At 36.9% G+C, this 24118-nt stretch overlaps 2 protein-coding genes across 12 annotated transcripts in view; one reads left to right on the top strand and one right to left on the bottom strand.

Annotated features, from left to right (window-relative positions):
• The first annotated feature begins 4052 nt into the window (after positions 1 to 4052).
• On the top strand, positions 4053 to 9869 carry ABRA (actin binding Rho activating protein). The gene is made up of 2 exons (XM_052704684.1): positions 4053 to 4828; positions 8715 to 9869. Exons 1-2 carry the CDS (start codon positions 4122 to 4124, stop codon positions 9190 to 9192), a joined length of 1185 nt encoding a protein of 394 aa, XP_052560644.1. The 5' UTR covers positions 4053 to 4121; the 3' UTR covers positions 9193 to 9869.
• A 2149-nt stretch (positions 9870 to 12018) lies between these two features.
• Positions 12019 to 24118, bottom strand: part of OXR1 (oxidation resistance 1) — a 239046-nt gene continuing 226946 nt past the window's right edge. For 8 of the 11 annotated variants that reach the window (XM_052704675.1, XM_052704673.1, XM_052704678.1 and 5 more), the window contains 6 exons: positions 23064 to 23144; positions 19752 to 19877; positions 18867 to 19019; positions 15385 to 15480; positions 14737 to 14810; positions 12019 to 14044 (listed from right to left, as the gene is read on the bottom strand). In XM_052704675.1, coding sequence (XP_052560635.1) covers positions 13909 to 14044; positions 14737 to 14810; positions 15385 to 15480; positions 18867 to 19019; positions 19752 to 19877; positions 23064 to 23144 — 666 coding nt within the window. In that variant the 3' untranslated portion in view covers positions 12019 to 13908. Of the gene's footprint in view, positions 14045 to 14736; positions 14811 to 15384; positions 15481 to 18866; positions 19020 to 19751; positions 19878 to 21009; positions 21146 to 22599; positions 22748 to 23063; positions 23145 to 24118 lie in introns of those variants that run through there. The other 3 variants (XM_052704676.1, XR_008211428.1, XR_008211429.1) reach the window with 3 other exon arrangements.

Here is a 24118-nt window from a genome sequence, read left to right as displayed (position 1 = left end):
TATCAGTGTCATGAGGAAAAGAAAGTTGTTTTGAAATTCCTTATTGATAGTGGCAGTTGGTTATATTTAATCATGAAACACAGATTGATCTTGTTCTTCACCACTAACTCTGGGGAGGAAGAGAGCATCATTCATATACTTACAACTGTTTGAAAATGAAATTTCTTGTTTTGACATAGAATGTCATAACAATAGAATAACTTAGGTACAATGTCTGATAAGGTAAAGTGATGAATGAAGGATATTGTCTTTTTTTCTAAAATTAAGTATCCTTGAAAAAAAAAAAAAGGAACCAAACCAGCCCTTCAGAGACTGTTAATATTCTACACTACTCTAATTATAATATTCTTCATTACAGCTTTCAAAAACATGTAACTGCAGACAACAACTAATGTACGGGGGGAAAAAAAAGCTTCGTAACAAATAAAAACCCTCAATTTCTATTACTAACAGTGGCAAGCTCTCAGCTGGTCCTTCATGAGTACAGATTCAGGAAATCAGACTGCAGTGCAGAAATTGAAAAGGAGCAATGAGGACCTAAGAACTTGAGAAGACATGTCTCAAGATCTCAGAGACTGAATTCCAAAACGGGATGTCAAGCCTACTCATTTATTTACCTGCTCCAGACATGATTCCTCCCATACACCTTCTGTAATAAATTGTGCCTAATTGTGTCCGTAATGTAGTCACCACACCACTTCTTGCTGCACATTAGAACATGAGGCATACCCTGGTAGCTGGCTGTTGGCTTTTAGAAGAGCCAGTAGGGGTGTTAGGCACAGACATTGAAATGTAGCATTGGCCACTAAAAAAATTGTATGTGAATATATGTTCAAAAAAATGTACTCTTAGTGCAGTGAAACATAAGCAATCAACCCACCAAGTATAAATATGACTGGATGACTCAAACTTTACTTAGACTTCTCATGATTGACTTCGCACTGGAGATGTCATATATAAAAAAGGTACCATTAAATGCTTTCAAGACATGATTATACACTCTAAAATTAAATATAATAAATTTAGTTGTCATGGAATAATTAGTTCAAAGTTTCACTGGCCTAAGCTGATGTTAAAACTTCAGCTTAAAATAGTGGCAAATTTAAACTAATCATATGTTTAACATACTATCATGCAACATGGATTTAATAGTAGTTTGCAACTGTAATCTTGGTGTTCAATTTCAATAGTCCGTGATTTTTTGCTGCCATTTATCTAAACTTTGTAAGCTCTAAGTCTGTGAGACAATGATTAGTACATCAAAGCCGTTTAGAAAAACAAATTCTCTTTATTCATAAATTCTTAGAAATTCTTATAATTTCCAAACTCTCCTAAGGAGTGGAATGCTTTTTTATTACTATGAATAGAATTTCAAGACAACGATGTGCAGAGATGGCATGAGAGTAAAGAAGTTTAAGAACCTCAACAATAACTACAGTAATAAATCTAGCAGAGCCCTTCAGCAAAGAGATATACAAACAATTTTGACTTGAAAAACCACATTAAACAGATTTTAATTCTTTTTTTTATAGCAAAACACAGCCATCTTTTATGGATGAGCAAGTGCAGCAAATGCAACGTTGGTTTTCTTTTTTGTCACATCTGCAAAATTCACTGGAAAACCACATGAAAACAAATAACAATAACTCTCCAACAAACTGGATGCGCTCACTGTTTTCTTTAAACTTACCTGTTATTTTTGCTCATTTCCAAAAATGGAACAAACAATATGCTAATGAATTACAGGGGTTAGAACTAGATGACTGTCATGGTCCCTTCCAACCCAAACCATTCTATGACCCTGTGACTGAAGTTGCAAGAACACTGGAACGGGCATTAAAAATCAGATTCATCATGCCAAATATAAAACAAACAGAACAAAACAGAATGCAATTTTGTAACAATGCATTCTTAAAGTCCTGGCTACTTCTATCCTCAAAGAATCATAGGAAATGACATAAAGAGCTTGTGGTGTTCTTTATATCCTACACACATTATACTCTTCTTTCAACTTCATCTTCTGTAGCAATTAAGGAACATGCATCACTCTGTACTTGTGCATATATGCACCAGTGTGCTTTTAAACACAAGAAGCTCCAATTCCTAACTAGCCTTTAGAAATAATAAACATTCAGTGACACACTTCTTAATCAGGTTGTCCCAGTACACCTCACAATGCCATATCAGAATTATGATGCAGCTGGTAATAGCTAAGATTGTACAGTATACTGAGGTCATACATTTCTTTCTAAAAAAAAGTATGAGTAAATATCAAATAGCAACACTAACCTACATTATGTCATCAGTTTTGAAGAGGAAATGACCCAAGAGATTAATGAGGAATTCTGCCTGGAAGTCAAAGGTATGATTAAGCCTTTTATTATTAAACAGAAACTAAATATGATCTAACCTATTTCCAACAGTGCAGCCTTTAATAGAGAGAAGAGAAAGAAGCAGAGCAGCAGGAGTCCATATTTATCTCTGGTACGCCATCGTTGAAGCCAACGGAATTCCTTCAAGTTCAGTTTGCCTGTCTGACATGGCAAGTCAGTCACTGTGTTGCAAGGTATGATGAATGGAAAAAGCAATGCCATTTTCGTTTCCCATTTAGGAAACATTATAGTCTTACAGTATCTTATTTCCTACTATAACTCCGAAATTGTTTATTATTATGTAACAGTTGATGTATCAATTCACCGAATAAACAAATAATTTTATAAATCCAAATATGGCTGCTCTCCAGAAAGTCCTCTAGAATGAAAAAGAAACAATTTCTTTTTTCCTATATTGTAAGTACTAAGAATAATTTTGGTGTGAATAACATACAACTAAATATTTTTTTTTTATAATTTTTGTACACAACATCCTTGAAAAAAAGCCAGAAATGAAATAGGTTTCACTTCATTTTTTTTCAAAGCCTGAAATAAAAATTAGGTCATTCATCCATCCAATCAAGTCAGACTTCGTATATTCACCTTCGGACTAGAAACAGCAATTCACTAACTCTTAGCACTGACATCAAACACGACAGTGTTCCTAGACCCCCTAGAGATACATTGTAAATCACAGAACCATAAAATACCCCAAGTCGGAAGGGATACATAAGGATCACCGAGTTCAACTCCTGGCTCCACACAGGACCACCCAAAAATCAGACCATATGTCTAAGAGCAGCGTCCAGATGCTTCTTGAGCTTCGGCAGCTCGGAGCCGTGCCGGCCGCCCTCCGCTGCAGCCCCTGTCCCTGACCGCCACCCTCCCTCCCCCGACGCAGCTCCATGCCGTTCCCTCAGCCCTGTCGCTGTCACACGGAGCAGAGCTCAGCGCTGCCCCTCCGATCCCCGTGAGGAGCTGCAGCCGCCGTCGGGCCTCCCCTCAGCTCCTCTGCTCTGGGCCGAAAACAAGAGACCTCAGCGCTCCTCTCATTTTCCCCTGTGGAGGCTTTTATCATCTTTACAGCCCTCCTATGCAGACATAAGTAGATAAGAAAAAAATAGAGCATGTAGATATCTCGCAGGGAAAAAAAGAAAAAAAAAAAAAAGAAAAAAAAAAAAGAAACAACTTACTTTTCTTGGATACATGCACAATAAAATGAAATTACCTAGTATCATTTTAGAAAGTGCATCTAAAAATGTCTCATTCATAGGCTGCTGACACTGTAAGGGAACCTTGCACTTGTGATGCTGAGCAGTCTCTCCTCTGGCCAAAGTCGTCAGCAACTGACAGCATTTAACACGAGCCATTTCAGACACCTTGTTTAATATCTTTAACCCAAGTTATGCACTTCCAGAAGACCAAGTCACTCACCAACAAACTGGGAATTGAACAGTCCCAGGGAAGAAAGCCCAAAGAAGCTGTGAACTTCTCACTGTTCTTGCGCAGGCCTATGTCACCCTGTCTACACCATGCATCATTCATCTGCTGTGATGAAACGTGAACCCATTTTAAAAAAAGAACTCCGTCATGGTGAGGATACTGTATCTTTGTGACAAGTGTTCCACATACTTTCCATGGGCACAAACTGCTCCCGCTTCTATTTAAACCTCTGCTGCTTCTTCGCTGGATGCTACTTGCTTCAGAAAGTTCCTTCAGGAGGTACTTAGCAGAAACCTAAACAGCAGAATGGCAGCAGACAGCAACACGGCCCCTGAAGAGAAGCCGAACACGACTCCTGTGAAAAGAGCTGTCCACAAGATCCGAACCGCCAGCCTTGTCTTCAGCTTAGCCCGAGGATGGCAGCAGTGGGCAAGTGACCGCAATGTAAAGCAAGCCCAAGAACCCCCTGGGTGGGTCCCCACTGCAGGAGATGCATCAGCTCAGTCAGTGCAAGAAAGACACTCTGAAAAATGGCCAGTTCCATCTACCAAGAGGGACGATGAAAAATCCTCAGCAAATGAACTGGTGGCAAGAAATGCTGAAAAAAGGTCAAGAGAATCTGATGAAGCCCTTAAAAAGTTCAACATTAAAAGCAAAGAGGTGCTGAAAACTGTTGTAAGTAAAGCCTATGAACGAGCAAGTGATGTTAGCCTCCTCAGTGGCAGATATGAGAACAACCACGGCGGCTCAGAGACAACCAAGTTCAAAGAAGAATCAAATGGTATCGACAAAATTCTTAATGGGAAATTATCTCCCACTATAAGGAGAAAATGTTCAAACAGAGTATCAGACGCCATTGAGGGCTTTAAAGAGAAGGACAAATTAGGAACTAGGGAAGAACTGCTGCTGAAGTGCCACTATGACAGCATGGATGCAGAAGACAGTGGCTATGGGGAAGCAGAAGACAGACTTGAGCCAGAGGTGATCCCTGTGAAGGTCAAACAACCATCTCTGTAAGTAAAACACCTTTGTTACAGTATCAGGAATAGTCAGATCAGCAGGCCATGATGCAGGACCAAAATTCTTTGAGAGAGAAGGAAAATGAAATCAGGACCAAAAAAAAAAAAAATCACAGGACATGGTCAAAGAGAAAGCATTCTCTTGAATGCAAAAGAGAGTGAAAATAACCAACAACCGAAAACAACCTATCCAGAAAACCATTCACATATCTATGTTTAAGTGGCTTAATCCTTGGTAACAGATATCTGACTATAGACTCGGGTTTCAAGGACTACACACATTAGAGAAGGGGGAAGTTATATTTAGGAAATGTTGCTAAATTTGACACTAGATTTATCAGTTCACCTAAGCCACTACTTATTTCTTAATGTTTTTGCCTATATTCCAGATTAACATTTTGTTCCACATCAAGAACCCACAGCTATTCATTTATTTCTGCAAATACCAAGTCTGAAGAAATGCTCTTAAGCAAATAATATTTCCAAATGCTTATTTTGCTTTGTACAAACTGCAAAGATTCTTAGACATAATTTGCACAGAATGTCCAAAAAGAGATACAGCTGGAATTACTGCTAAGTAAATCTCAACCAACGCTGGGTTCACTACTTCTCCTTGGAAGTTTTGGAAATTGGAATTCACCAGCTCAAAGAATGGGACCCCGAATACATAGTAGAAAGCATCCAGCCTGCCTCTTACTACTTGAAGTTTGATTTGAATCATGCTGTGCTATAATTTATAAATCATGTTATAAAACACTTGACAAAAAGAATTTTTAAATCATTGAAATTCTTCAAATTCAAAGCCTCTCTACAGTATCAATAGAAAAAAAAAGAATTTACATCAAACATAGAAGTTTCTGACATACAAACTTTCTGACTGGTGCGAACAAAAAGCAATAAGCAGAATCTATTACTTACAGAAGTAGATTTTACTAGTTCCACTAAGAATTTTGAATTAAGTAGCAATCAAAATCATAGCAACAGACAGTTTTGGGAAAGACTTCTTTCAATAAGAGGACTGTGCTTGAAGATTACTACATAACAGCAGCTTCTTTTGGAACCAGGTAATGAACAAGTAAGGTTCAGCTGCAGCCTGAGGAGTGTCCCAAGACAGCCAAGGAACAGCAGAAGCTGGTAGAAATTCTTGTTTCCCTGAGAGCTCTAGCAGAACAACCTTTCCAGAAGATAGCTACAAACAGCTGCGCTGGAGCCAGACTTGCCAGAGGGTAGCTGCCAAACTCATTCATCACGCTCTTCTCAGCAAAAGATGAAAAGGTCTGCATGCCTCACAAGGGGAAGCTGTAGGCAGCCATTAGATATGGCACAATTTGCCCCACTGCTCTGCTTCACAAGCACTGTGATGTCACAGAGCACAGACAGAAGGCATGAACGAATGATCAAGCCTGAACTGTTTTGGTGTACAACCTCACATCTAACTTTAAATGTGTGAATAAGGAGGGCACAGCCACTGAGGGCAGGGTGTGCTAAGTCTTTGCTGAGGCTTAACTGCAGCTGGGCCAGGGCCTGTCCTCATGAGCCTGCAAGGTCAAGGGTTGGCACCAGGACACCGCTTCCTGATGCTTTGCTACGTAACAGACCAGTCATCTCTCAGAAGGAACAAATCGTTACGGGTCTAACTGGAATAGCTCTCCAGTAATCCAGAGCTTTAAAGTCTGTGGTCCCTACTGCTGGGAGACCAGTGCAGTCCTTCTACAGAAATGAGCTCAAGAACAAAGCATTAAAACAAAGGTTTCACATAGATAGTGGGGGAAAAGGGGATAAGTTTGCAGCATATTACCTGTAAATAACACCAATTAAAACAAATTGCTTGCTAAAAATGTTACAGTATAGGCAAATTTGCTTTCTTTCTTTTAAAACTTACATGTTTTCTCCATATGCCTGTTACCTGTGGGAAAACAGAAGAGCACTGAAGTGAAAATGACAGAAATAATATCCTATCACGCTCACTGCTATCCCTTCCACTGAAATCTGCTAGAATCATTTTCTTCATTTAATGTGCCAGCAGCACTGGATTCTTTTTTTTTTTAAACTACTATTCTTTTTTTTTTTTTTTTTTTTCTTTAATAGCCTCAGAATACATTATTTCAGTCTGTTACTTTTAAGAACCTCTCAGTTGGATTAAATCTTCAAAAAGTCCAAAAGTATATGATTGTTAAAGCACATCTCCTGTTTTCCATACTATATCCCAGGAAAAAAAAAAAAGAATCAGTGTGAACTGCATTTTCATGGCTTCCAGCTTCAGTGTTTACTGCAATCAGGCTGTTTACCTTCATTGAATGAATGTTAACTTCCACAGGCTTAGTAAGTACTACTTCTTTCATTTTAGGAGCCAAAGGGACTCCTAAAGAAGAGAAGAAATTCAAAACTTGCTCCTCTCCTGCAAACAGAACAGTAGAGAATGCAGGACATGGATGCTGTCCTCCTGCAAGTTCAGGATGCAATCAGTGTTACCGCTTAGCGTAACAGTAGCCTGTTAATGCAGGATACTCGTTACTCATAGTTGATTTACTACAGTACGTTAAAGCTCACAATCTTCAATTTGGATCCCCAATCCATTGTTATGTGCTGCACAGATATGAAAAAAGTGATTCCAGGTCTATGATAGTTTACTACATTAACTCATCAACAACTTAAGCAATGAGGAAAACTGCACTTTAGCAATTATAGCTAGCAAATACATTAAAAGATTAACAATATTGATCTTCCAAACCCACACAGAGCATGATAAAAGCAAAGTGATCGATACGGGGGTGTTTTTCTCAGCCACTGAGGAGGCCTGAAAAGAGAAATAAAGGCTTCAGTAGGAAAAGGTGAGAAAACTCACTAGACAATTCAAATAAAATGACATTAAAAAGCTTTTATAGAGCTTAGCCATCTCGCTTACTGCCAGATTCTCCTCTCTACATGGGGAACTGCAGATTCAGGATTTTCTCAGAGGGCCCTGGAAAGACAAAGCAGCCTGATTCTTCTTGTGCTTTTTATCATATTGACTATGAAGTATTTTTGGAGCTTTCCAGTACAATTTCTCAATACAGCTAAGCCAAGTGAATGGAACTCCAGAGCTGAAAAGAATGTTCAATCTCCTACACCATCTTCTATGCTAGGCATGAGGGGTTTGCACTTGAACCAGCACTGCCCAGCAGTGCCAACCTTCTGGTGCACAGACCTGAACAGGGGACATCTGTGCCATACTTTCTCATCTCTTTCAACAAGCTTAGCAGAAAACAAAACACGCAGCAAGCTTGCAGTGTTCTGATAACTGTAGTTTTGTTGTTAAAAATAATCAGGTATTACTGGGGTGGTTTCAGTGCAGCCTTCTGGGGACTAAAAATAGTAGAAAACAAATTACTTTGGTATAGCCACAGCACACTATACTCTCTAGGCAACACAGTGACAGGATGCAGACAGCACAAAGACTAGCTCAGACTCTCTCTCACAACATGACACTGGCCACAAGAGGAAAGAACATCAACAGCCAGCCTGCCTGCAGCCATTCAGTGATACTGCTACACAAACACACATAAAAATACAAAATCAGTTAAGACCTCTGAAGATTAGTAGCCTCAAGTTTCTTCCAGCCTTGCACCCTTACCAGTGAGAATATGAACTCTGGACTCAAATCTAGACTTGAAGGCAGTACCAAAGATGAAATCAAGCTGTCGATGAATTTGCTTTTCAGGGCCAACTGAAATCTTGACTAAAGATTCCTAAAGAATTAGTTTAGAACTGAGGAAAATATGCCACCTGGTGGTTACCATCTGCTCTAGAAAACGATATACATGTATACATTGAAAAAGATCAGCAGCAGAATTGTAATTGAATTATGAAATGCAAAGCTGAAATGCCTTGTCTCTTTCAGCATGAACAAGTGCAACAAAGAAAGAAGCATTAAAGCTCATAGGAAGTACAGTCCCGTTAGCAGCCTGAAGAACAGATGGCAGGAATGGGCAGACCAGCACATCATAACGCAGAAGCTGAATCCCTTCAGTGAAGATTTTGACCACGAACTGGCCATGTCCACACGCCTGCACAAAGGAGACGAAGGCTACGGCCGGCCCAAGGAAGGCACCAAAACCGCTGAAAGGGCCAAGAGAGCAGAGGCTCACATTCACAGGGAGATTAGAGACCTGTGTTTCATCATTAAAACCATGGCTGAGCCACGGAGTGACGGCAAGATCCAAGTCACTTTTGGAGAACTCTTTGAGAGATATGTTCGTATTTCAGATAAGGTTGTTGGGATTCTCATGAGAGCCAGGAAACATGGGCTGGTGGACTTTGAGGGAGAAATGCTATGGCAAGGAAGGGATGACAACGTCATAATTACTTTATTAAAGTAAGCATGCTCCAAGAGCAACATGCCTTGGAAAACCTCATCTTTCCTCTGCTATTAGCTTTCGCACATTTGGAATATAAGATTTTCTCCAGTCCCTGGACAGAAAATTCATTGAGCATTTTTCTAAATACAAGCTTTATAACTGTTGCATAATAAATATAAGCATCCAAATGAATTTTTTTTTTCTATACCAGGAAAACTTACCAGGACACTTCAGTTAATTACTATACACAAAGCAAATAAGAAAAAAAGAAAAAACATAAGCAGATAAATATAGAAACCTGTAAGAACACAAATGGCTGTAAATGAATTCCTTTTTTTTTTTTTTAAACTTATTTTAACTTATTCTTACATTCAAGTTCCTCTCAACTATTTAAACAGGGAATATAAACCACACCAGATCAGAAGCAGAATGATGAACTAAACTCAGACCAAATTTTTGATCTTATGTGCATATTTTCTAACTAATCTATTTCAGTGCATGTAAAAAAGGTTTCTTTGTACACAACCAAGAATGACAAATTTATTTCTTTTACAAATACTATAAGCAAATACTACTGCAGTGACAGCTACCGCCAACTTTCTCTTAGATATCACAGAAACTAAGACAAATCTTTTATAAGCAAGACTTTTTTATTTAATAATTTATATAATTTATTAAATGTTTTTAGTTATAGCCTATTTTGTGCCTTCTGGTCATCAGCCATGAAGCACAAAGTGTTTAGAACAGATGCAGAAAACATGAAAAGGGAATAACTATGGAAATATCTTTCTTGTAAATACGGGGGGAAATAATACCAAATGTAAAAGGAACAGTCATGTAATTGTATTGATGTTTACAGTGAACAAGTGATTACACCTTCTACTGAAATGTTCTCCTATGAGAAAAGATACAGAAGCAGTGTTCTCCAGACCTGAAAACAACTGACTTCAAGGGAAGTGGTGTTGTGCAGTATCCAAAAACACCAGCCTAATTCTACAGTACTTGTTGTTTTAATTATTCTGACATTGCTGAAATCGTGTATTTGAGTAGGGGAGGCTGAAGAGAAATGCATCCCGATGAACGAACAGTCTAGTGTCTAAAAACTGCGTTTTGCCTTTTACCCAAATCCAAAAACTCTATAAGGCTTATACAGCTTATTGGATTAGATGGATCACAATGCCACCGGTGTAACGTGGAAAAACCAAAAAGAGCAAACAAACAAATCCTATGCTGTTAAGAACACTTTCTATGCAAAGCATTTGTTACACAACAAGAGACTTGGATAAGTAATTTGCATAATGAGAAAAGTTTTCTCCCCCCTCAGAAGACTCTGAACATTCAAGCTGAAAGAGCAAATATTTTCTTACAGAAGGCTGAATGAACATCCTGTCATAAAATAAATGCTGCTAACATATCATGAGACTACAGGTATTCCAGTTTGAACATTCAATGAACATATGAATTATATATTTTAACAGCAAGTGATGCAAGAACTGGTTACTAAGTGTTTATTGTAAGTTGGCATAAAACATTATCTGTGGCACAGTAACTTGTTGTGAATATAAGGAAGAAAAAACATTCTACTAGAAGAATTCAATAGCATTTCTTTGGCATTTATATTGAGATCTCTCAGACTACTCAAATAGATCTGCACAACTGACTTCAAAATGTAATAATTAGATATTGGCATATTTTTACCTTATCCTTACAGTTGTTTTGAGAAAGTCTGCTTGTCAAAGGAATATATGAATTATAAATAAAACATTCATTTCTTTGGTTCCTTCTCTCAAACACCAGAAAAGAAATACACGTTCATCTTCTGAGAAGTAGAACGGTAATAGGTTATTTTAAAGTATGACTACCATGACTACCTTCTCCTGTTCACAGGCTGTTAAAGTATTCTCCTATGGAGCTTTCTCTGTCAGAAGCATCAGAAGATGATTTTCAAGGAACATGAAAATGAAGCAGTTGGAATATTAGATACCTGTACAAAGAATACACCACCAAGGAAGAACAGGCTGCCCTGAGGCTGAGGGGCCTCCTCCTTGGAGACCTTCAGAAGTGATGCGCGCATGGGTCTGGGCCCCGTCAACCTCACTTGTGCTATAATTCTGTGAAATGTTAATTGAATCACATCATATTTCTGCTCACAAGAAATCCCATCCTATTATAAAGCAACACAACAGAGATTAGGCTCATCATAGTTTTCTTGAAAATGGCTGACAAGTGTATTTTAATCTCACCACCTCCCATTGGGCTTTCAAAAATGAAGACTGAGGGGAGACAACCTTGAAAGTCTCTCTCTTTTTCCCTAATATATCAGATGTATTCTGTGCGATCTTATGCATGCAGCAGATGAGCAAGCAGCAGTTCAGGCATGGAAAGAGGGGACCTGCCTCAACCAATACTGCTTTATGAATCAATATTGCCTCCCAGGGCATTACAGAAATGTAGACTGAAACTGTTGACAATATTATTTAGCTGAGTTAATTGCAAAGTTAAGAACTCCAGGGGCCCCTTCTAACTCACACAATTCTATCTGATACTTCTAGTAGCCATTTATCTTTTGATATTACTAGAAAGAAAGAGGACATTAACAAAGGCACAGATTCTTGAAAAAACAAAACCAGCTGCACTTATATTTTTGCTCCCCCTCCTTAACACTCTTGCAGATTTTGGCCAGACATTTTCTAAATACTTATTGCACATCAAAAGAGTAAGAAATGATCGTTAGTGCTTAAGGGTGAGCAACTGAATTCTATAAATTCTGTGAAGTTATGAAATTAACAATAACCTGCATTTGTGCTCCTAAGCGAGCTCCAACTTCTAAATAAACCCCAACTCAAGTTTATTTGTACATAGATTTAGATTTATTTGCTATACATCACTGTGACCTTAGAGTATTTAAAATCCATTACAGGATTCTCTTTTTGCAATAATCAGTCTTAACTCCACAAAGACAATAATACTGCTGTGGAAGACCAAAGGGAGAAAAGCCATTTTAGTTTATTTACACTTTCTTATTTTGTAAACATTTAGTCTACACATTGTACTAAGTTCTAATAAGGATAAAGAGCTATACACAGAGACAGGAAACAAAGCCCTGTATTCCTATTCATATAGAGCATTAGCATATTATAAGATGAACCATCTGCCCTTTCTCATTACCATAGCAGTAAACTGTCTTCAAATAAATTTTTAAAACTTTCCAATATCTAAGTATTTTGAAATATACAACTACATCTACTTAAGCCAACTCATTTGGCCTTTATTCCATTTCTAGAATAATTTAAAGTGCTATAAGCAACCCGTCAATCAACACTTTTCTATAATAACAAAACTACTTTAAACATTAATTTACAAGATAATATACAATGTTTATCTGAAATAGCTGAAATTTCAGCACAAAGTCAGTCACTGTCACACTTAACAGCAATTTTTTTCTTTTTTTTCTTTTTTGCAGAACATAGATTAAAAGCTTTGAAACAAACAATTTTGTTGAGCTGTTATTGCCACAATGGCTTATCAACTTTCCTACAAAAGTGGACAAGAGCTACTGGAACTGTGTACTAGTCTGTCATTTTTTGAGGTCACATGACAGTAAGTTTGCATATTCCACAAGTCTACTGAATTACAATATTGTCTACCTATAGTACATTGTCTCATTTTAATCAGAGCTGGTGCTAACTGTAAATTTACAACATAGACTCACTCAAAAAAACATCACAATTATTTTTTCTTTGGACAGGAATAAGCTATATTCTTGGAGTTGATGTGCTACACAGCTACAAGAGTATAACAGTATATATCTGACACTATGTTGAAAGATGCATTTGTTTCATAGTCTTTGTACTTTTAATGCCCTACTATAGCTACAAATTGTCTTGAGTTTCACTTGCCTTAGCCTTTTAGTTTCCTGGAATTATTACAATCTTACATTCCCTTATTATTATTATTACTGTTATTTTTTATTTATTTATTTATTTTAAGTCTTTGCCATGTAGCTCAATATTGTCAGTTATTGTCCCAAACCTGCAGATCATTAACACCATGTGCAGAACACTAATACAGCCATCATGCAAGCTAGAACACATTGTTTAACTCACTTTCGTAACATGAAAAAAAAAAAAATTGAGACAAATGGCACTGTTGACTTTTGATGTCTTTTAACTCAACCAGAAGTGTACCAGTATGTGTCAAAGAAGGAATGCAAGGCTTCTCCTCTGTGGCACCATAACAGTATTATCCGTTGTTGGTCCAAACCAAGGCAGTACTGCTTCCAAGTACCTACACGCAGCTTTCTACTTACATACATCATAGAGGGCAACTTCATTCTCAGATAAAATTTAAATACAAAAATAATAACCTATATTCAATGAAGCAGCCCCCAGTAGGATTTACAGAAAGATGTGTGTGGGAAACCTGGGAGGCAAATGTAAAAAGACGATGAAGTTTTATAGACTGCAAGGATCGAAGTAACTGATGTTCTTTTTTTCAGTCCACAGTCTGCATTTGTTTTTTTTTTTGTTTGTTTCTACAGCTTAGAAAAAGTAAGACAGTATATTGCAGACAAAGAAGCATGAAAAAAGTCCACTATTGCAAAATAACTAAATGGCCACGCTGAAAACTACAAAAGAAAAAAAAAGTAAACTGGTGCATTATATTGGGGATTTCAAGCTGCATTGATTAATTTCAGGTTTGGGACAATACCCTGTAGAAACAGTTCTCATTTACAACTCATTCAAAAGCCCAAATTTCTATGTCTTGAATAATGAAGTCTTCTCTCTTAGAAAGTGTGTGATTCCCAAATGTTTTGCATGAATGACTTCTTCCATGGTAGAGATCTCCATCAAGCCAAAGAGCAAATTCCCCACTGCAAGACATACAACATATTAAAGCAAAAGATTGAGGGAGTTAACAAACTTTTAAATGCATTTTTTTCATTCATAATTTAGAAACAAAAAAAATCATAGAATAGAAATCAACACAGGTTCTTCCTAGCTGTTAATAAACTTAAAGCTGCAAAGATTTTTCTTCCTTATTTTAAGAATACTTTTTTCTGAATATACAGAATAAAAAGTTAACCAGAATAATGCAGCTTTCATCCCCTTCATTTTGTATTAAGAAACTGGCATAATAGCAGTGAGAAGAATGCTGCAAAAAGGGATGAGACATCAATTTCTGAAGATGCTGACATGTCTTGGGATAGTAAAATTTAAATTCAAGCCCCTTCTTCTGTATATTGTAGATATTTCTCACAATCACATGCATCAGAAACTTAAGTAACTTGTGTCCATCTGGAATATACCAGGACACATGCAGTTAGAGCACTTAAGGTATGATAGCCTTGTATGGTTGAAACTTGATGTCAACTACACTGATGACAGAAGTCCTTCCTAAGTCTACTAAACATTAGAAGTTAAGCATAAGACATACTAGATCATTCTCAAATGGTAACTTCTGAGCAATGAGATACCAAACTGAAATAAATTCTGAATTCTTTTTAAAGGTGCAAAGATGCACACAAACAGTTGAGATTCTTCCTAATGACAAATGATAACCCACCCTCCTCCACCAAAAGCAAGGGAATCCATGTCGCCTTTAATGAAGAACATGTTGTCTCCTGTCCATTTGAAAACCTAATGAAAAAAACAAACAAAAAAACGCAATATTGTAATATTAAAATATGTAAACTTGTCGTTTAGGCATAAAGACAACCAAACACCAATAAAGATATTAACTGGTAATTTAATTAAGTTATAAAATGCATACAGAGAAGTTCTGTACAGAAACAGGTATAGGCACACATAGAAGTAGTACTACATTTTCCCTACGTTTTATACTATTTAAAATGATATCACCTTGAAGTAACTCTTCCTGGAACACTAATTCTTCTGCACAGTGAAAAAAAAAAAATACACTGAAGATAAAACCTTTAAAATGAAGTCCTTCTCAACTTATCAGACAGAGATCTGGCATAATTTTAAATGCTATAAAAATATCCAGAATAACCAAGTCAGTTTCACTAGGCACACTCTACATTTACTGAACACTGATTCTGTGAAAAAGCTCATATGATGGTATTTCCTATGCCAACTCCTAGGATTTTTCTGATTACTTGCTCAAACTTATTCAGATAATACTTTAAGAGAGAATGTATATCAGATGTTGGGAAGGAAGAAGGTCAATGCATAGCAAGTTGTAGCTTCTTACCTCAAAATCTGGAGAAAAAGTGAACAGAAAGGTCTCCCCAGTGCCATAAAATCCATCACTCACTTTAAATGGTTCAGATGCTAGTGCACCAAAAATCTGTACAAAAACATAGAAGAACTTAAAGACTACAGAGCATCTGAGAATCTGTAATGATTGATAGTAACAGATAAACAGATCAGTCAGATTGTAAATGTTACCAGATCTTTAATTTAATACAGGAATATAAACCTTATGTGTTATCATGCTTCTGAGTGCATTGTGTATCACATTGTGATACATAGCAGCACAAATGGAAGATAAGAGGACTTCCACTCACTAAGAAGTGAACATAAAAATCAGATAAAAACTGAATTTGGAAATTCTAAGAAAGAATGCACATATTTTAAAACTCAATGTTCTATTACTTCTTATGTACTTCACTCTTTCACTTCAGCTATGATACTTTCAGCAACTTCATAGCTGTAACTGACTTGTTATTCTTTGTGTAACTTACTCCTTCTAAACCAAACAAGAAATAAGCAACAGTTACCCTGTCTTATAGCGTTAACTGACTTAAACTAAAGCCCTTTTAGATAGTAAAAAAAAAAAAAAAAAAAGAATATTTAGCAATAAGAACATTCCAACAGTAGTCAAAAGAATGTCTGAGGATTGACTACTGGATTTTAAAATTTAATTTAAATGCTATTGATTTCTCAGGAATGAGAATAATTGCAAAAGCATCTGACATAATTAGGTAAAAATCAAGTGCACTTCACAAAGCACCAAATTAGTATTTCTGTTGCTAGCAGGAAACTTGTTTCAACATCTATAAGAGCAAATAGAAGTGCACACCAATGCAGTCCAATAGCACTCATTTGTTTATTTTTTCATTTCCTGCTATATAAAGTTTGTGTTTTTTATTCACATTACATAGTGAGCCTTAGAGAAGCAAAGCACTGATGAGAGTGAGCGACTGAGGCACTGAAACTCATGTCCTGAACATACATCTTACGTTCAGGATGTAGAACAAATTGTTTTCTTCTGCCCATCCTAGGAAGCTGCACAGTCACAGACAGGTTTTCCAAGCATTCCATTCCATACTGAGCTCTATAGCAGTCATTAACAGATATGAAACAATATGAGCAGGAACTCAAGGCTTACATATGGCTAACAAGCATCTAATTAAGACTGCGTCCAAGTTGGCTTGATTTTATATTATCAGGTCAGAACAACTGCTGTTACAAACTTCATTTATTTCTTAGCAATTTTACATTGTCCAGAAAAATTCTGTTCAGAACCTTTGTAATTCCAGTTGAAATAAATAGAAAGCCTAAAGCAATAATTGTGTTCATTAAGAAACAAAACATCCTCCTCCACTCAGTACAGTCTTCTATGAGACAATATTTCCTATTCTTTAGAAGACTATCAGAGATTCACAGATAGTTTTCTTTGAAAGGTCCTGCTAATGCACATCAGACTGTGCCTTAAGTCTGACTGAGAGCAATCATGACATTTCTGAATCCTTTTTGTTGAATTCATCCACTAATCTCCTGCAATCAATATAGACATCCCACTATTATGGAGCAGAAGAGAGAATATTTACATATGGAACTTCCTTAATGCAATAGAACCTAAAGAAGCCTTCTTATTATTTTTGACTTTCAAGAATGTTGCTACCTTTAATAGATTCCTTACCTTGGAGAATACTTGCGAACAGTACTTACATGCTAAAAATAAGATTCTTTGTAGGAATATGCAAACAATTTTAAACTTAGTTGACAAGCAGATGAAATAAAGTATTAGCCAGCTAAGTGTACTCACTTTTCAAAGGCATTTATCAGTTTCAAATGCATTGTTAAACTCAGTCAGAAACCCTGAAGTTCCATAGAAAGTACAAATTTCTGTACCACTGAAGTGGTTTTTTTTTTTTTTTTTTTTTTTCCTCAGGACAAGAACATGGAAGATGTTTCAACGCAAACTCATAGAAGGATTAGCTCGGTATTTCTTTGATACAGATATATATTTCACTGTTATCAAGTGCATGGAATGGTAGATTGGAGCTTCAAAAAATCTGAGCGTAATTTCTCTGTCAAAGATTTTGTGACCTCAGGTTGTATTTACTGCACGCAGGTAATTAATATATCTTCTGCAGTAAAGATCCATACTCAATTTGAATGAAGAAAGGCAGATTCATGAAGAGAACAAAAATTGGTTACTGAAATAAAGGCAAGTCCATATCTGAATAACTGGCACATGAAAATTTTTCCAGCAGCTCTGCAGTAACGGGAAGAGATTGAACCATGCCAGTTATTTCATATTATATATGCAGCTTCAAACTATCACAGTCTCTGCATCTTAACATCTTCAACGTCAAGTACAGATATTCATATATGGAAGGTCATCTGAATAGTTTCAATAATAGGGGCAATACATTCTGGTGACATGGCATTTATCAGGAAAAGGACACTTTCTGGGCCAAATAAATGAGTACTTGGAATTAGATAGCTTGCAGAATTCACAAATTAATCTTGAGAAGCTAACAAGGGAACAAGAAGAGAAGTAATCAAAAAAGAAGTGCTTACAAGTCTGTTGAGATACTTAACACTCCTACTGAACAGTCTTTTACCTTCAATATTAAAAGTAGTAAGAAATTCCCTTTTAAAGAACTTGAGCTGAAAAAAATTTGACATTAGCAGAGATTTAGAATTTTAATTTTTCTTTTATTTTTGTAAAGTATGGGATCCCTGAAGCAGGAAATGGATGGGGGCAAAAAAAAAAGTGAGTTGGGACTCAGATTAGAAAACATATCCTTTATTTACAGTTTTCAGCCCCCCTGAATGATATGAGGTGATATGAGCCCATGCTTCCTGAAAATAAAAACAGTGGTTACCAAAGCAGGACAGATAAGTAAAGGAAATGTTAGATTTCAGAGTGGTTCTGTCACTTCCATAAGAGAGCAGCAGACATTCAGAGAGAGAGTCAAAGTCTCATTCAGTCTGCCTATAATGTTCATATTTTCATAGAATGTCTGCTACTCAAACGGTGAGATATAATCCACTTTCTCAAATTCACACCACAGCCAGAGAATCAAGGAATATAACATTATGCAGCAAAGATCCTGCAGCCCTTATAAAGGAGAGATTCTGCAGACACAGAATGTACCAGGCAGTACTAGCAGTAGCTGGCAAAGACATTCCTACTCAACTTCTGGCATCAGAAGTTTTTGGAGACTATTTCTAATGCTTTAAGTATGTTAAAAAAAAATTTTGAGAGTAAAGTCAGTAACACTGTAAGACTCATACAGTTTGATAGTGAACTAGTAGTGTTAAAAGTTTCTTCCTATAAAATAAGTATGTCAAAAAACTTGTTTTTTAGCAAGTCATTTTAAAAAGCCTCATATTAACTACTAGGAAGGAAGCCATCTTGCACACATTTCTCCTCCTTTCCTTTACACTCCCCAGTTTTCTGCACAGGTCCCAGCTTCCATGCAAACATTTTCCTACCTGTCCATCACTGTCCTTGATAACCAACAACACAGGTGTATCTAATCCCAGCATAGTTCGATACAGAGTCTTCAAACTCATGCCATGCTTTGCAGTACTGTAGGCAAGAGTCCATGGATATCCAATGGTCCGTGGTGGAAGAGACTTCGTGAGCTGTTAACAAGATATTGACAATCCTTTTACTCATTTTTACCATTTTTAAGAACATGCAATACGTAAATGAACGCTGATTACATTTTTCTGAGCTACTGCAAGCAGCCTTTACAGTTAGTTTAAAACGTAACTGTAAAACCCTAAAATTTCACATGTGCATTTTCTACCTCTAGTCTCAAGCAGGCTTCTTTCTCTACCTGCACCAGTGATCCATAAGTGAAGAATGATTAACCAAACAAAGAACATGCATGGTAAGGTCTCAAAGTTATCTAAAGACAATAAAGAACTGTTCTTGCATAATAATACACATTAGCACTGAGCTATTAGATCACTGAAGTCAACAGGTAGCAGATGCAGAATAGAGGATGCTTGCTCTCCTTTTCTCATACCTTTGAACACAGTAAGCCCTAATCTAAACATTCAATAAATATATCCAACAGGATGATCTTGAACTGGATAGTGAGAATTGCAGTTATCACGAAGCTGGTGTCAAGGCACAATGAAATAAAAGGACAGATGCAGACTAGTGCTGGCATGATGTTGGCAAAGGTTTATCCATGAACTGCGTTGTGCTTAGTCATTTGTATCACAAATCCCTAAATTACTTTGTCTGTTTCACACTGCGTCATAGCATTTCTGATAGTATATACAATACTTAAAAAAACAAAACAAAACAAAAACAAGCCAAAAAACCCCAAGCCTACATATATATCTACGTATCTAAGTAAGTACCTTTTCTATTTGCTCAGGTTGAAGTAATTCACTGGGATCACTAAGATTTGGCCGGAATGCCTCAGGCTCCAGGTCTGTTTTAATGTTTGTTGCCTGTTTTGAGTTGATATCTTCTCTTGTTGTTATCTAAAAAAAACCAAAACAAACAAACAAAACACAGGAAAGTAAGTATTTGCAATTCCACTAGAGGGAGGATACACCCAGCAGGTTTAAAATCATGCAGCTACCAATTCACAGCCACGTAAATCCTTTGGAAGTTATGAAATCCATTACTTTGGCCTGATCAAGACTTTTGCTGCTTTCAGTAGCAAGTCAGTGTTCAATATATTAACATTAAATTACAGACACTAAGATGAAAGCCATGGTTTCATGCTAAAAAAAAAAAAAACAAACTCAGACAGTCCAAGGAGTTCAGATGCCTTTCTAAAGACACACATGCTTGCATTTTAATTTCATCATATCATCCACTTCAAGTATAATATAAAATACTCAGACAGAAAAGGAACTGAAACTTCAATCTAATTTCTCATTAGGTTGTGCATCAATACTTCCAGCATACCTGTGAAAGTTTCCACATTTTTACCACATATCTAAAAGACTGCTGTTGGTTAACTTGAGTAAAACATCTGAATAGCGTCCTATGAAGATTGCTACTATATGAGGTGATCTGCTGGAGTACTTATGGGAAAGAGAAGAAGAACTCAGTAGAGAGGAGCAATGAGAAGAAAGTAGCAGGAATACTTATGCTGCATAATGATCTCCAGAGATCTGGCACAGACATTATCGAATGTTCCTGCAGCAGTTTAAAATAGCTGTCCTGTATATCTACCCTTTTCATCTGTTGATTACCATTGACTGGAAGTGGCAGAAGGTCACAAAACTCACCAGATCACTGCAGCTTCTTACCTCAGCTCTCATTCATTAACACTCTGAAGCTAAAATGTCATGCATCAAGAAATAGACCAACTAAGAATCAAAGTTTTCCTTTTATAAGTGTTGCTACAGAGATGGTTAAAACTTACTGTGGAGACAGTCTGACAAAAGGATAGGGCAGGAAGGTAAGGAAGTTAGCAACTTAAGTCACTGCAGCAAGACTTACTGATAAGTCTCTCAAAGTCACAAAAAAAAAAAAAAAGCCTTAACAAGAATTATAATATATGAACCAAGTTTCACTGAAGGCCAGAGTAAATTATTTGAAGCCCAAATTTCAAGGAAATACTTGCAACTTCCAAAACAATAACCAGTGGTGGCCATATACCTGATATAAGAAACATACAGGACAGCAACGTTATTTCACATATTCGTGGTTTTGCATTTTTTGGTATTCCACATCATAACATCATGTAGTGCACTGGGAGTTAAAGTGTTAATGCTCCAATTCCAGGTACCTGCCCCTGTACATCGTGGGAGTCAGACACATGCAGCAGAGGGTGAAAAATCACAGAAAAAAAAGTCCAACCAAAATCACCTTTTTTCTTTCCCTCAAGCACCACAAAAAAGTTCCTACTACATACCTGTTACTTAAAAATACGTATGTACAAAGTATATCCATACAACAACTTGGTTACAGTATTATTCTTAAGTCAAGAAATGGTGCACTTAAAGCAAGAATCAATCAAGCTAAAAATCAATCAAGCTAAAAATTCAAAACATTCCAACTTTCCACAGGAAGTTGAGTAAACTAGGTAAACTAGGTAAACTATCCACACTAATTTCTGTCTCATCAGAAAAAGCATCTGCATTTACACACATTACATATTAAATACAAAGAGATAATCTAGATACAGCTTTGGAGTGTTACCTACAGAACACATTATTTGAAAGCCCAATTATTTTCTACCTTACATGCCACTCATATACCACTGCTTCAACTCTAAATCTCAACACTGTTCAGGAATACAGGAGAAAGCTTACTCCCAATGTTACTCCTTAATACTGATGAAGGTACACCAAGCAAAACATGTGCACAGAAGTGCACACAGAACTGTATCTGTTGGAAAGGACCTGTGACAAAACAAAGTGCAGCCCTGAAACGTGTGGAGCTTATTTTTCCTCCTCAACTTCCACTACGCAGACTGAGCTACAATGCCATTCCAGAAGCAGCTGTGGTTACTAACTGTCAGGCAGCCTATACCACATAAAGACTCAAACAGCTTCAGAACAGATTGCTTGAAGCATGCATAGCTTGCTGAAGGCCACTGCCGCAGATTCTGTGTCAGTTTACATCTTGAGTTGGAGACCCCCAGGTAAAAGTTATTCGGAAAGAACTGTTGGATTGCCCACCAACATTCGCCAGAAACAACCGTTCCCCCCCAGCCACCCACAGTGGGAATTAAACATTTTCTGCAGAATTTTTATTTTCCTTTAGAAACACAACTTCTGGAACTGTGCTAACTATCAATTTATAGAACATTGCAGCTTATAAATGACTTAACTAGTTACTAACTGCAATTAAAAGGGCTAAGATTTTCTTACATATAATTACATAACGGGCGGGAAAAAAAAAAACAACAAGATAAAAGACAAAAAGAAGCAGGAAACTTTCTATACTTTGAGCAGCCAATTATTACAAACCAAAATATTTCATACTTCTAAGGAGCTGTAAGTTACGTTTTCCATCAGTAAGTTACATGTGATGTACAAATCAATTCAGAATTGTTACTATCAAAGAAATAAAGGATCACCTAAAGAGAATGCAAAAATCAGTTAAAGTCCATTCCAGTAAGCCTCCAAAAGTACGAACTAAGACACTGTTACTGAAAGTTCTGTTGCAAGCACCATTTGTACAGCCTTTGATACTTTGAGCAGCTTTCAGTTACCTCTTGTATAATGGAAAAAAAATACTTACCTATTCCAGAGAAGTTGTGAAGCTTCGTACTTGTCAAGCACTGTGAGATTCTTGATGAATAATTGCTATATTAAATTAAACACCCACGCAACCAGGTAATACACTTTTGGATTCTTCACCTGTTTTGCATTCTTTTTAGGAAAACTATCTAACACAACACACCAGTACAAAGTGGAAGTTAGAAGACATCATCACACCAAGTCAAGTAGTACTAAGAGCAAGTTTTTTGAATTCTGACAGAAAATTCCTGTTTGAGAGAGTCAAAAGTAATAATTTCATCGTAAAATTACTGCATTCCATCATATCATTACACAGTTAAATACATTCAAAACAGAGGAATTTTCTGCTGGATCATTGTAGTGTTGTTTGTAGACAAGACAAACCCACCTTAGAGTGGGACTTGCCCTGATCAAAGACACTACAAAATTATCTGGAGATGGGTTTTAAACTACTGAAGAGGGCACCTGGAGACGTCTGCAGAGTGTGCGCAGTTCTTCACTATTTAGAGCATCGATCCTGCGGTGATACTCAGCCACTGATACTACCTAAATATGGAGACAGGAAGACAATAATTCCACTGACAGTTGAAGAAAAGTAAAAAAACGTAAGAAAAAAATGGAGAAAAGTAATGAAGGAAAAGTGAGCTTTGATAAAAACAGACAAGAAGTGCTAAAAGATGTTTGTTTCTGCAAGGACAGTGGACATGGAAATGATTTTTGACTTGTGAGAAGACACAGCAAAGTAACAAACACTGATGGTACCAGCAGTCTGATGATCTCACTGCTTTATTATGAATGTATAGCTGATAAAGTAGCACATGAAGTTTCTAGTATCAGGATGCTAAACTATGTAGGTTGCTTCAAAAGTAATGCCTCACATTTACTTCTATGGAAAGTACAGAAGAAACAAAGAACACAATAACAGTATTTGATAGAGAAAATTCTCAACTGCAAAACATTATTTTTCAACGTAGTCACCATCAACACCATTAGGTGCGCATTTCTGTCAGCCACGAACAAAAGCCTGCTTGCCATGCTTGTAAAAAAATAGATGATCTACTAACACCAGTGCCAAAATGCACCACCTATCACCTCACTGTGCTCACATTCACTGTTTGATCTCCATAAACATTCAGCAACCACCAATGAATGTCAATGAGTATCACTTTTTTCCATATGGAGACATTCAGTGACTAACCCTTGTTTCATACATACTTCCATATCAGAAACCATGTCAGACTGTCCTCTGTTACCATTTGTCACATGACAATAACATGTAATAGGATGCTGGTGGGAAGGTTCAACCTCTAATACCATACCATTAACATCTACCTCTGATGTTGTGGGTTGGCATCACAAAATAGGAGGCATCCCTTTTGGAGTAGCCCTCATATAAGTCAGAGATGCATGCCTTAACCCAAACTCTTCATCCCAACACCCTCTCAAACCTTCCTTACACACAGATTTAATGAATCCTTTGAATCCAGTTTACTCTCAAAAGAATAACCAGAAGCAAAACT

Source organism: Tympanuchus pallidicinctus, unplaced genomic scaffold (assembly GCF_026119805.1).
Source record: "Tympanuchus pallidicinctus isolate F22 unplaced genomic scaffold, pur_lepc_1.0 scaffold5, whole genome shotgun sequence".
Lineage (NCBI taxonomy): Eukaryota > Metazoa > Chordata > Aves > Galliformes > Phasianidae > Tympanuchus > Tympanuchus pallidicinctus.
The sequence above is the reverse complement of the archived record's forward strand: the minus strand, read 5'-3'. Positions and strand labels throughout refer to the sequence as shown.